General features: G+C 31.6%; 1 protein-coding gene across 1 annotated transcript; it reads right to left on the bottom strand.

The window, feature by feature from the left end:
* Nucleotides 1-1112: 1112 nt before the first annotated feature.
* Nucleotides 1113-12966, bottom strand: LOC102599868 (leucine-rich repeat receptor-like protein kinase PXC1). Its single transcript, XM_006341122.2, has 5 exons — nt 12719-12966; nt 12400-12619; nt 12033-12324; nt 2571-4043; nt 1113-2045 (listed from the first exon to the last, which is right to left on the bottom strand). The coding sequence occupies exons 1-5, from the start codon at nt 12964-12966 to the stop codon at nt 1366-1368; spliced, it is 2913 nt and encodes a 970-aa protein (XP_006341184.2). The 3' UTR covers nt 1113-1365.
* Nucleotides 12967-14200: the final 1234 nt, after the last annotated feature.

Genomic DNA, 14200 nt, shown 5'->3' with positions numbered 1-14200 from the left:
TTTGTGAGTTGACTCAGTAAACACCAAAAGTGGCAAGAGTGAAATTGCGCAAATCACGCCAAAGTGAAAATAATGTAAAGTCTGTTAAAAAAAAGAGGTAGTGTCTTTTGACAGCCCATCAATTTGCTTTGCTTTTTCCCATCAGTGATGAATACATGACAGTCTAAAAAATTGATAATCAAGTCATTATTATTATTATTATTATTATTATTATTATTATTATTATTATTATTATTATTATTATTATTATTATTATTATTATTATTATTATTATTATTATTATTATTATTATTATTATTATTATTATTATTATTATTATTATTATTATTATTATTATTATTATTATTATTATTATTATTATTATTATTATTATTATTATTATTATTATTATTATTATTATTATTATTATTATTATTATTATTATTATTATTATTATTATTATTATTATTATTATTATTATTATTATTATTATTATTATTATTATTATTATTATTATTATTATTATTATTATTATTATTATTATTATTATTATTATTATTATTATTATTATTATTATTATTATTATTATTATTATTATTATTATTATTATTATTATTATTATTATTATTATTATTATTATTATTATTATTATTATTATTATTATTATTATTATTATTATTATTATTATTATTATTTTGGACAGTCAAAAAGGAATTTTATAAATACTTAATTCATTGAGAATTACAAGTTTTGAATAGTGTACGCGTTCAATAGGAACAAGTTCTAGTTTAAATGTCAAAATAAAAGATAGCAGAAAATTTTAACAAGTTTCGAAGGTCAAACGTTGAAAATGGAGTCGCTTTTGGTAAGGAACATGTTGCTCTTCATAATAGGACTTTCTGATAAGAATCTGAATTAGTCAAACCAAAATGGACACCAAACACCAAACGAAAAACCAAAAAACAAAGTTGACTGAGTGTCTAGTGTCATATTTGGACTGAGTTGCGAATAGCACTATAAGTTACTCCTTCCCTTCATTTACTTTTACTTGTCACGTTTCACTTTTCGAAAGTCAAGCAACAAGGAGCTAGTAGAGTGAGGTTTTGCCTTAGAACACAAATCTTGAAAATGAATTAAATACAAAGAATTAACATTACATTACATTACATTAAAAAAAAACATAATGGACTGATTGCTGCACTTCTTATATGCTTGTTGGATCATCAGATTTTTCAAAAGTGCAGTAATTTGGAATAACACAAAGCAATCAAATAACTACTAAACATAAGTCCATAGCTTTTGAACTTCCCAATTTGCAGTAAGATGCTGCAAATTTGAACATATACTACTAGGACTATGAAACATCAATGCCACGATGATCGAAAATTAGTAACCGGGGAGTCCATCTTCAGTGGTGGCTAGGGAGGGGGAAAGAGAATTGCGCGATTCGTCATAATCTTCACCTAATGGAGATTGTTCAATTCTAATCTCCTCAATCAACTTAACAACTTCAACCATAGTAGGCCTTTTTTCGGGTAGTGGCACTACACATGCCATGGCTACATGTAGCATTGACACCAATTCCTCCTCAATGTTTTTGTACCTCAACAGTTCTTGATCAAACACTTCAGCAGTCCACTCGTCCCTTACTACTGATCGAACCCATTTAGGCAAATCCACTGGCAATTCTTCCTCCTCATCGTGAGGCCTAGTCGGTGAAGGGTACTCTGAGGGAGCTTTACCAGTGAGCACTTCCAATAACAGTACACCAAAGCTATAAACATCAGATTTTTGAGATAGCCTCTTGATTTCAGATTGTTCGGGCGCTTTGTATCCTCCTAATCTAGCTATGGCATGAACAGGATTCAAAAGCAATGACAACCCAAAATCAGATATACAAGCCACACCATTTTTGTCAAGCAACACATTAGATGATTTCACATTCCCATGTGGGATTCTTGAATCTGCATACTCTTCATGAATGTGAGCAAGCCCTCTAGCTGCCCCTAGCACCAAGCTAATCCTTGTTGTCCAATCCAATGGAATTCTACCTGGTCCTCTGTTTCCTATTAGAATCAAGAAAAAAAAATCCCATCAATATTAGTATCTTACCTACAACTTGCTCGGACTCTCCAAAAATGTTGCCATACCCGCGTTAGATCCTCCAAAGATACACTATCCCTGGAGATTTCTAGAGGATCCGACACGTACCTGCCAACATTTATGAGAAGTCCGAGCAATATAACCCTTACCAACCCCAAAAAAGACAATCTTGAATTACAAAACACGTCACACCCGTGTAAGATTCTCCAAAAATGCACTATTTCTAGAGACTTTTGGAGAATCTGACACACATCCATCGATATTTTTGAAAAGTCCAAGGAATATAATCCTTACCAACCCCCAAAAAAGACAATCTTGAATTACAACGTCAGAATTCTCCAAAAATGCACTATTTTTGGAGGATCCGACACACCCCATCGACATTTTGAAGAGTCCGAGCAATATAGACCTTAACAACCCCCAAAAGAGACAATCTTGAATTACAAAACAATCTTTAATCTTTGACATGAACATTTACTAATGTTTACCATGAAGAAGTGAATGCAAACTCCCATTAGGCAAGTAGTCATAAACAAGCAATTTTTCTTCCTTGGCATAATAGTAAGCTCTAAGTTTCACCATATTTGGATGCTTAAGCTTTCCAATAACATCCATATACTGTTCAAACTCCTTTCTTGGACATGGATTTGCATCTTTCAATCTTTTTACAGCAACTGTAATCCCATCATCAAGAACTGCCTTATAAACAGTACCTAAACACCCTTTACCAAGCATCTCAGCTGATGCTCTTAACAATTCCTCAAGCTCAAATGGCTTCCTCCTATCGAAAAACACGAGTTTACTTCTATCAGTAGCTGTTGTACCATCACTATCACCACCACCACCACCATTGTTATTAGCGTAAACTCGTTTTTCGCTCGAATAACTACTCCTCCTCTTCCCACACTCACTTCCTGACATTGAAAAACTCTGAGTTCTTGAATACTTCCCACAGTAATATGCTACCATAAATGACACTACAACTAACAATGCCACCACATTCACCATCACTATTGCTACTACCCCTCCTCTACTCAACCCTTTTCGCGATTTTTCGTGGGGTTCTTCGATTGTTGCAGTGGAGGTTGTAGGCAAAGAGCTAGGGTTTGAAGGAACTATTTCCCCTGTATATGAACATTGAGGTAAATTTCCAATTCCACATAAACCCTCATTTCCATCAAAGCTATTTTCACCAAAATGATTATATAAACCATTTGGAACAGACCCATAAAGCTCATTATTCGAAAAGTTCAATTCTTTAAGATTTTGAAGAGAATTTAGGGATTTTGGGATTGTTCCAGAAAGTTCATTGTTCTGTAAACGAAGTGTGAGTAATCGGGTCAAATTCGCAATCTGGGTCGGAATTGAACCTTCAAGGTTGTTATTTGAAACGTCAAGGCGGAGGAGACGACGGAGAGAAGAAATTTCCGGCGGAATTTCGCCGGAGAAATCGTTGCCGGAGAGGTAAATGAGCTTAAGATTAGTACATTGGGTAATGGGTGTGAGGGTTCCGTTAAGGCGATTGTTACGGAGGTCGAGAAGGCGGAGTAAGGGTAAAGAAGAGAGAGCAGTAATGGGTCCCCGGAGATTGAACGACGGGAGAATTACGGCGGAGACACGGTTGTTTATGCATTTTACACCAAGCCATTGAGCTGTGCAGGCGGTGGTGGAGTTCACCGGAAGTGTCCAATTGTGAAGGAGAGTGCCGTGGATGTCAGTTTGGGACTGAAAGAGGAGGAGTGCGGCGGTGTCGTTGCCGTCGCCGGTGGCGGTTACGGCGGCGGTCACGGCGGAGATGAGAAGTGTGAGGAGGAGAATGAAGGAGAAAAAACGGTTCATTTTTTTGGGTTTATGGCATAAAGCGCGGGAAGTTAGGAAGAGAACAAAAAAACACAAAGTTGAATTTAAGGAACAAAAGAGTTGAATTTGTGTATAGTGTAGATGATGATTGCGGTTAAAAACTTATTCGTACTCGATATTTATATTAAATTATATTAATTTATCCTCGATCTTTTGTTTTGATTATCGTATTAGCTATTGTTATTACGGTTTATTTTTCTACTATTTTTAAAAATAATTCTTTTACTACTCTATTTTCTCTTTAAATATGTTTTGATTTGCTTTATCAGAGTCGAGCGTCTATCGGAAACAATTTCTCTATCATCACAGGATAGAGATAACGTTTGGGTACAATTCACATTTTACAGTCTTAGCTTGTGGAATTATACTGGTATGTTATTGTTGTAATCTATTCTGGAAATTACTCAATGATGTTAAAAATGACTGATCATGAATTTTTGATTTCTCAATTACCTCACGGTGAACTTTCAAGGTCAAAATTAATTTTTTTTTGCTTATAGAACAAAACTTGTTAAACTAAAAGTTATATCCATGAAACCAGTGAAATAAAAAATTTAAGATCGCGTAATTTCAAATTCATTATGATAATTTACACCTATTTTTTTAGTTAAGTGATAAATTAAGAAGACAAATGTGTATAATTAACTATAATTTAGTTATTAAAGTTATATATTCATGTATATCATATATATAAATAACAAAAGAGTACAAAAAGTAAAGTTGAATTTGTGGACAGTGTGTAGATTAGATTGTTTGAAATTTTTGAAAGAAAACAGTACAATAAAGTTGAATTTGTGTACATTATCTTTTTTGTTTTGTCTTTCTATTTATATGTAAGAAATTATAAGATAGGGAGAAGACAATGTTGAGGATGAGAAAATAACAAAAATGGTCCCTTAGTTATAATAATTTTAAATTAAATGAGAAGGCATGATAATTAGATAATAGTCAAGTGATAAAAGAGTATATAAATGTTACTCAACATTCATTGATTTAACGTGATAAAACAATTTTAAATTCTGTATTCGTTTCTAATCGAGTTAATCTTTATCACTATGATTTCTTTTTTGTTTTGGGAGAGAGGAAAAGAAAAGTTGTGTGAAATGATTAAAGATGGTGCATGAGCATATGAGGGGTGGTTTTATGGAAATGATTGAAGTTCTTTTTCTCCACTCCCATAGCAAATGGAATCAAGTAAAGGCAAAGTGGGTTAAAAAAAGAGTGGACATGAGGTGAAAGAGTTTTCTTTTCCTTTTTCTAGTCTTTTTCATTTTAGTGAACTTGAGTTTGTTTGTTTGTTTTTATGATTATATCGAGGGCGAAGAAGGATAAATGAGGGAGAGAATTACAAAATGAGGAATCAGACGCTAATCAATAAGGTGAAAGATTAAATTTTCAATTCACTGAGCTATTAAGATCATTCAAGTGACTTTTAGTTCGACATATGATTCTTCCTTTTCAATACTAATTGAATTGAGATTCAGATCTATATCACCTACAACTCACTAAAGAGAAAAACACTAGGGAAAATACGATAATGGTTGTCTCGATCCTTTATTTCTATCTGTCTCACACAACAAAACACCTCATATTTGCTCAACATGATCATAAAGGAGACACAAAATTACATAGATAGAAGGATGAAACGAATCAATTCATTTGTCTTGATAAAACGAAGAAAGAAAAATAATGACTTTCTATTAAAAAAAATCTAATATTTAAAACACGAATTCGAAATTTTTAATTGAAAATGATGAAATTCTATCCGTCTTATTACAATTCATGATGATAACCTGACTCGTCATTATAGGACAAAACATCAATGGCTTAAATTAACCTAAATTTGAATATTTTTCTCATCAAGTGAACGATGCAACTTTTTTTTTAATCCTATTCTCTTTTGAAAAGTTTCAATATTTGTCATACATACAAATATTATAATTTTAAACTTAATGAGCAATTTTTTTCTTATACAAGGACCATTTTCTAGGACATTCAAGTTTTGAATAAAAGAGCGGTATACCAATTTATATATTTTGTAAAGTTTGGGAATAATTAGTCCTTTTGTTACTTTTAACATATAATATAATGCACAAATAAAAGTAGTAGGCAGCTAAGGTGAAACTGACCTATCAACTTGTCAATTTGTCTTTTAGAAAGCCGTAACTTACTCGTAATTTCGATTTATGTGAAGTAATTTAACTAAACATAAAATTTATGATTTTTAAACTTATAATATATCATAATATTTGTGTGATAATAAATTTTTTTAAAACCTATGATTTAGACATATCGTAACGTTTGGTGTAGTTATAAAAATTTGTTACGATTTATGAATGAGAAAAGAAAATCAGAAGTTTGAATTAAATTGTTTTGAAATTTAGAAAAAAATCATTATTTTTTAACGAACTTATAAGATTCTTTTTGAAATAAGAGTTTTATTTTAAAAAATTGAATGTATGATTTGCTCAGTCAAAAATAGTTCATAACCTAAATCAATCAAATAATCATGTTGTTGCAAAAAATTTACCCTATCTAATTCATATGTAGATCAATATCGACTAAAAAAGTGACAAATGATATCTTTTTGGAGAGTTGACTTGAAGAAAATCACAATTTTTTTTAGGTTAAAGAGAAGGATTGCGTTGTTAATTTAAATATAATATTTATTTTAATTGTTATTTAAATTTTATTATATTATATCGTTAAAATTTATTATTGTATGTGTAAAGGCGAACAATCCCATTGTATGTAATAACTAATTGGGTATAATCACATCGTTACTTTGTTCTCTCATTTGTCTTTGCTGGTTATATTATAATCATATTTTATGAGTTTTTGGCAAAAATCTCCCCTCAACTATGACTCAAATCTAATATACATCCTTATATTATCTAAGTGAGCAAAAAAATCATTATACTATCCAAAAAATAACAAGAATCATCCTTCAGTCTATTTTTGTTAAGAAACTGATTGAACTAATAAACAAAATAATTTTTAATTTGGTCACGTCATGGCCATGACGAGAAGATCAAAGTTACCTAAAAAGGATAAGGATATAGGAAATGAATCTTTCATTCTCAGAATTTAAATTTTGTGTGTTGTTAGTTTATATGTTTTTCTGCATCATCAAGTAAATTGACTTGCAACAATACATAAGTTTATATAGTACGTTCCAATGGTTAGAAAGATTATGTAAAAAAAATCATTTCAAAAATATTACGTCTAACTATTTATAAGAGATTTTCTTTAATAAAATATTTAGGGCGTATATATACTATATATACAATACAGTTCACATTTTATACAATGTACAAAAATGCTGGAAACTTAGTGAAATTACGTAGGTGTTTAGTTATGAAAATAAAAAAATAATTACTTTATTTGAAAATTTTGAAGTTGAAGCAGTATTTTGCCATATTTTTACAAAGAATATTTAGAATTTGAATATATTTTGTCTAAATATGATTTAAACTCTCAATTTCTAAAAATTAAAAAAATCACCTAACTTGATTAGCTTAACCATGTGTACATATATTCATTCGACTTGGCACATTTTTAAAAAAAATAAATAGACAGAAGGATGAATCTTGCAACTTTTTGTATAGTTCAAGGATGTTTTTTGTTCACTTATATAACACAAGGATGTACTTTAGGTTTAGGCCATACTTCAGGGATGATTTTAACCAAAAACTCCATATTTTATTTATCATATTTTTTATAACTATTTTACTTCGTATAGTATTTTGTTTGGTAATTCTATTCTTTAAATTGTTGATGTATGAAGAGTATTATATAACGACAGAAAACAATATAATACAATCTATTCAAAACTATATTCATCAAAAGAATATAATACAATACGATACATTAACCTACATTAACGACCATCCAAACATATGTGTAAATCATATATTAGATGGTGAGTCTAATCACCATAAAAGTTTCCATGATAACATTTAACTTTAGAAACTTTAAACCCTACACCTTTATTTAGGTCAATTTGGTGACATTTTAACAGAATGGAACATAATAATTATCAATAATTAGCCAAAATTTTCAAATTTAATTATGCACCAAATTGAAATGATTGCAATATTTGCCACCATAATAAAGCAATTTTCTCCATTATTTCTTTCCTGCCAACCAATAATTTTCTAATTTTCCTCAAAAACAATTCTACAAAATAATCTTTTAAGAGCATCAGATTAAATTGAAAAAATAAATGAATATAATGTTTTTAGTAAATATTTAACTAGTATCCAAGGCAGACCATCTTCAAATTAAAAAAATTGAAGAATACTGCTCGAAAAAGTTGGTTATGATTTAGAATATAAAAAATAAGTTTAAATCAAGTAGGTATTATATTATATATTGATTAAGCTTGAAAACATTAATAAAGATAACGATTGATAATTTAAACATTACTAACACACATTTATGCTATTTCAAGCCCCCCCCCCCTCGCGCTCATTCTCTTTTAATATAATATTTATTAATCCAACTAATTTAAATTTACGTCACATAGGAGAACATTTCCTACTAAGAAATTCTTCATTTCCTAACTCAAATTTAATTTTTTTTATGTACAAACTGAAGAAATAAATAAATGTATACCGTATTCCCATAGAAAAAGCACTTTGATGTATATTAAGCAATGAGATCTTAAGAAGATATGTTGCTCATTAGATTGGTCGGATAAAGGGAAATAAAATGGATTATAACTTTAATATAAAGATTTCTGGCAAGACTTTTGACTTCTGTGCCTTGTCAATTTTATATATAAAAAAAATAATCTATTTTAATTAATATTATAACTTAATAAATAAAGTGACATGCAACAATACCTAGTTGTATTTTAGTACCTAAAAAAACAAAAAAAAAAAAACTGCTAAAATATGTCAATGATTAAAGATCTTTATACTATGGGCGTGTGGTGGAAAATATTTTATGAATTTTTATTTTTGTAGGGTTTAATTGATCAAAATTTTCTAAAAAATATCTGTATAAAAATAAGGAAATTGATTTGTTATAATAGTAAAGAAAACAACTTACCATACATAATCACAAGTGACACTTAGCTTCAAGTTCATTGTTTCCTCCTCATCCACCAAATATCCCCAATCCCACCTCTCGAGTTTTGACCATCGCACTCACAACCACCCCCTAGTCTCAACCATGGGGGGATCTATGTATGAGGTTGGGATGCCATGGCATCCGAAGACCTCAGATAAAACTTTATATGTATATATACGTATACATATAAAGAAATAAATTTCGTATATACTAAGTTTGAATCCTTTGAGAGATATGTAATTTATAGTGCGAGTTTTGAATTAATTAAAAGAGTAGGTTCAGAAATGTATATCTAACTCTATGGTTATTTTTAAAACGAAAACAGGTAAAAACTCACACGGTTTAAATTTCTATCAATTTTATTAACTCTTGTAATGTAATCAAAGTGCTTATAGTCGAAAACGTAACTTGTACATGGACATGTTGCATTGTCCGAGAGGAATTCATTGTCCATGAGATTAGCAAAATAATCTCATGAAATTATGATCCGGTTAAGTTAATTTGAGCAAGTCACATTTGTTAATTCTATCCATGTTGACCTACCCAAATTCAAACTCAGGTAGAAGTTTGGTTCTTTGAGCTAAATATGTAGCATAAATTGACTAATGAGAAATCTTGTTAAGATATTTAAATAAAAAAAAAATTCTTTGTTCAATATATTATATATTGCTACAATAAAGAAGATTTATTATTATTATTATTATTATTTATTTACTAATCAAACAAATTATAGGGGAAAAAATTAAAATCTTGTAATTAAGAGTTGTGTGAATTGTATAATAATTCATTGTTTAGCTCATTTTGACCTATTAATTAACCTTTGAAAAATTAACATAAAAAGTTATTCGCTTACTGTGTGACTTCCCTCTAAATACTTGAAAAACGCCCGACAATAACTTATGTATTAATTCAACCTATTTTCGACCCGACCTGTTACACTAGAATATAAAAATTGGGATAAGGTACAAGTACCCCTCTAGATTATGATCGAAATTTCAGAGACACACCTTAACTAATCTAAGGTCCTATTATCCTCCTGAATTCATTTTTCGTGTAATTTTGCACACTTTTAAGCTTACATGACACACTCTGTGACTCCACTTAGGTGAGTGAGGCGCGTGGGAGATGTTTGGAGGCCACGTAGGCAAAAAAGCTGTATAAAATTACAAAAAAAATAAATTCAGGGGTAATAGGACCTTAGTTTAGTTAAGGTATATCTCTGGAATTTCAATCATAGTCTAGGGGGTACTTGTGTCTTATCCCTACAAAAATACATTCATTCATTATTTATTGACTTTAATTCTTTTCGAATCTTGTGCAAGTAGCGTAATATCTCTGACATGTATGGATGAGAGAAGAAGAGTGATGTAGTATGTAAGTGACATGTAACAATTTGATCTGTCGTTATTGATATGAACCTTGTGCGGAGTTTCAAAATTTTCTTCAAATTCAGTGTCAAATTAAAATTTGAGGCACATGGCGAATTATTAAATTTTGAATTGATCCAGGGTAACGTTCACCCGCCATAGTGGGAAGCCTCCCGCTATGGCTATGCCCATGTAGCGCCTGCAGGGTTGCTATAGCGGGACTGATGGAATCAGGCCTTAGAAAACTCGGTGTCTCTTATTTTTCCTCCCTTTTTTGACAAAATAGACGAGAGTTATTCTAAATTTTTTCACAAGGCCACTCTAAGCCTAAGAACAATGGAGGGGAGGGTTTTCAGCGCAAAAAAGGTTAAAACAAGAAATTTTGATCCACACTTGTCAGGATTCACCCCCAATGAGCCGGAAGCTTGCATTTAAAGTTCTTCAACAGTTACTTGGCGCCCAGGTGTCTAGATTTTCTTAACTTAGTAGTTAGACATGTATTCACCCATGTAATATCTTGTAGACTGTCGGGACATTTCATGCATAGGCTTTCAGGCACGATGTGTGGATGATTGAACGTACGTATAGCTAATTATGGTTAGGCTAATGATGTAACTGATTAGTTATAGTTGGATTTATGATGTTTGTTGGGTGTTATAATGGGAAGATAATTGTGGGTATTCGGATTGTGATCATGACATATTTGGAAAAGATTTCTCTCAGGTAACCAACATTTATGATTTTCCCGTTTATGTTATATATGTGCTAGTTAACTGTGCCGTTAGTAATGCATGCATGTTACTCTCTCTATCTCAATTTATATGACTTACTTTCATTTTTAGTCTGTCTAAAAAGGAATGACATATTTCTACATTAAGTAACAATTTAACTTTAAAATGACCATTTTACCCTTAATGAAATTATTTATAACTACACAAATTTCTATCATTCATTTTAGACCACAAGTTTTAAAAGTAATCATTTCTTTCTTAAACTCCGTGTCGAGTCAAACTACCTCACATAAAATGGAACGGATGGAGTATATGATTAGGAAAATTGAAAAGATATAATGTGGAGGGAAAGATGTTATCAATCGCATGCAATAGAAGAGTTTACTTAAGTAGACAAGGCTTGGATAAGTAAGAAGAAATCACATATCAATAGCACGAACGTTCACCAGAACTTTTGGGCATACAATAACAGGTGCCTTATGTTTTACGAGCAAAACAAATGACATATTTTCTCTCACAATATAAGTCTATGTGTTTCATGACAATGAAGAGAGTTGTGAGTTGTAACGATATGCTATGGTTTGTGAGTAATCCAACAAGATATATAGTTAGATTGCTCATAGTATAAAGTCATATATGTATGTGACGACTTGTATTATATATTTTCCCTTTTATGTTTGTACCTTTGAAATTATGATAATATTTTTTTGTACTGTCTAGCTAAGAAATTGAATCAAAAGCTTTTATGTATAGAGAAACAGAGTTGTATTTTGAGGCCAACTATCTGCAGGCTGCATAGCAGTGCAAAGATATTGAGGGCTAATAAAGTTCGATTTGACCTTTTCTCAAATAAAGTGGCAGTCGATCTCTATATATTTTGTACGCTCATGGAATATAGGATTCTCAGCTGACTTACTTTCCGTAAACACTAAGATAGGATTGACAACTGGACAGTGCAATTCTTTAAGCAATCCTGCCAACCAAACCAATTCTGCAACAAGGGATGCTAAACTTCTATATTTTGCCTCAGCTGAGCTTCTGTTGACTGTCTGCTGCTTCTTTGACTTCCAGGAAACCAAGGAATCTCCAAGTTTTACCATGTAACCAGTGACTGATCGTCTTGTATTAGGACATGAGGCCCAATCTGAGTCACAATATCCAGTGAGCTTTGTTCCTCTCTTGAGCAAAACTCCAACGCGTGGGGATCTCTTGACATATTTTACAACCCTCAGTGCTGCTTCTCAATGTGAAGCTTTGGGATGTTGCATAAACTGACTTAAAACTTGCACACTAAAACAAATATCAGGTCTAGTAATTGTCAGATACAACAATTTATCAATCAACCCCTGATAAGCTGTAATATCTTCGAGTTCTGGATCATTTGAGCTACGAGTGTGTTGATCATATTCCACACTGGTAAGCTTGTGATTGAATTCTGAGGGAGTACTCACTGCCTTAGCTCCACTTAGACCAGCTTCTGAAATAAGTTGGAGTGCATATTTCCTTTGATTAAGAGAGCGCCCATCTTTGGATTACAAAACCTCTATTCCCAAGAAGTATCTGAAACTTCCCAAGTTTTTCATCTTAAAATTCTGGTTCAACCTGACTTTAGCTTCTTGAATCATGTAAGAGCTATTCCCAGTGATCAAAAGATCATTCACATATACTAGAATCCCTTCTAGATCAGTTCCCTCCTTTCTAATGAACAAGGAATGATCATGAACACTCTGAGAATAGCCTGCTGCCAACAAAACCTCAGTGAGCTTGATATTCCATTGCCTAGATGCCTGCTTGAGCCCATACAAGGAGTCACTACTATATGAATTTCCTACCCGTCCCTTAACCGACATTACAACCTAGAAAAGCCCTATCTGATTCTTTGCAAAACACGCTTAATTAGTGGAGATGTACATAATGGGCAAACCTATGGTTCTCTGTGTATACATGTAAAATTTTCTTTTTGAGTGTGAGTGTTCTTTGATGACAAAGTCCTTAATTTATATTCAATATATTGATTTGAGTGTGTGGACTATTCCTTTGCATGAGGGGCACTTGTTTTATGAAAGATAGGTGATAGTTAATGGGAAACATGAAGTTTAATGTTTTGGTTGCAAAATGTTGTCGAATCAGTAAAGGTGAAGAAGTCTTCCATATAATCAATGGGTAGAATGAGGGGTAGCAATATGGGTAGATAAATGTGATAGATGTTACATAAGTTACAAGACACTAATGGTCATATGAATTACAAGAAACTAATGACCATGAGAGTTACAAGAACTAATGGTCATATAAGTTACAACAACCAAATAGTCATCACATATGCACTTAATATTTTATTATTTTAATAATAAAATGCATATACACCAACAAGATGTTCAGCGCTCCAATACAACAAAATTTAAGTGACCATCAAAACAAACATAATATTTAAACTAACAATACAATAAAAAACACCTTGACATCTTTGTGAAAATACATAGACATTTGGAAGATAAATCAAACTTTTTCTCTCATTCAAAACTGTTTCATCTCACGCGTCCACCAATACGAGGGTGGCTTTGTCTTGGAAATATGTGGGCAAGGAAGGGATACTGATATACTCTGTGTTTCCAAATTGAAAATACAGAGATAACGGCCCTTAATGAAGTAGATGGATTCTTTTTTAATATTAGTGCCTCTTGTACAACAAGTTGTTCCACCAAAACAAGGACCTAAGAAAATTGCAGTTTCACCAATGCTTTTCATCTCTTCCCACACTTTATTTACAAAATCAAACCGGAATACTACAATTTTGTAAACATCCTCAAACTCCCTTCCGTGGAACAACATGTGAACATGTAACAGCTCCACCTCGTCTTGAGATTTAATGAGGTAATTTCCAAAGCGTGGCATGTCTAAGTATTCTGTGAAGTAATCATATGGAGGTTGGTTAGTCATTGGTGTAGCTGATATTGTTCCTGATGAATCATCTACATCCAAACGGAGTAAAATAACTGTCTGCATTGTTAACACATAAAAATCTCCCTTGAAAACTGTCCATACCGAAAAGCAATTATCTCCAATAATTGATTTCAGATCTTGTTT

Source organism: Solanum tuberosum, unplaced genomic scaffold, assembly GCF_000226075.1.
Source record: "Solanum tuberosum cultivar DM 1-3 516 R44 unplaced genomic scaffold, SolTub_3.0 scf00021, whole genome shotgun sequence".
NCBI lineage: Eukaryota > Viridiplantae > Streptophyta > Magnoliopsida > Solanales > Solanaceae > Solanum > Solanum tuberosum.
The sequence above is the reverse complement of the archived record's forward strand: the minus strand, read 5'-3'. Positions and strand labels throughout refer to the sequence as shown.

Bases quoted from the DNA above. Each gene is read 5' to 3' on its own strand.
- LOC102599868 (XM_006341122.2), bottom strand. From the start codon at position 12,966: ATGTCGGTTAAGGGACGGGTAGGAAATTCATATAGTAGTGACTCCTTG. The intron at 12,620-12,718 runs GTTGAACCAGAA...TCTTAATCAAAG, and splicing joins ATTCAAGAAGCTAAAGTCAG to GAAATATGCACTCCAACTTA. The intron at 2,046-2,570 runs GTAAACATTAGT...TGATTCTAATAG, and splicing joins TTTGCATTCACTTCTTCATG to GAAACAGAGGACCAGGTAGA.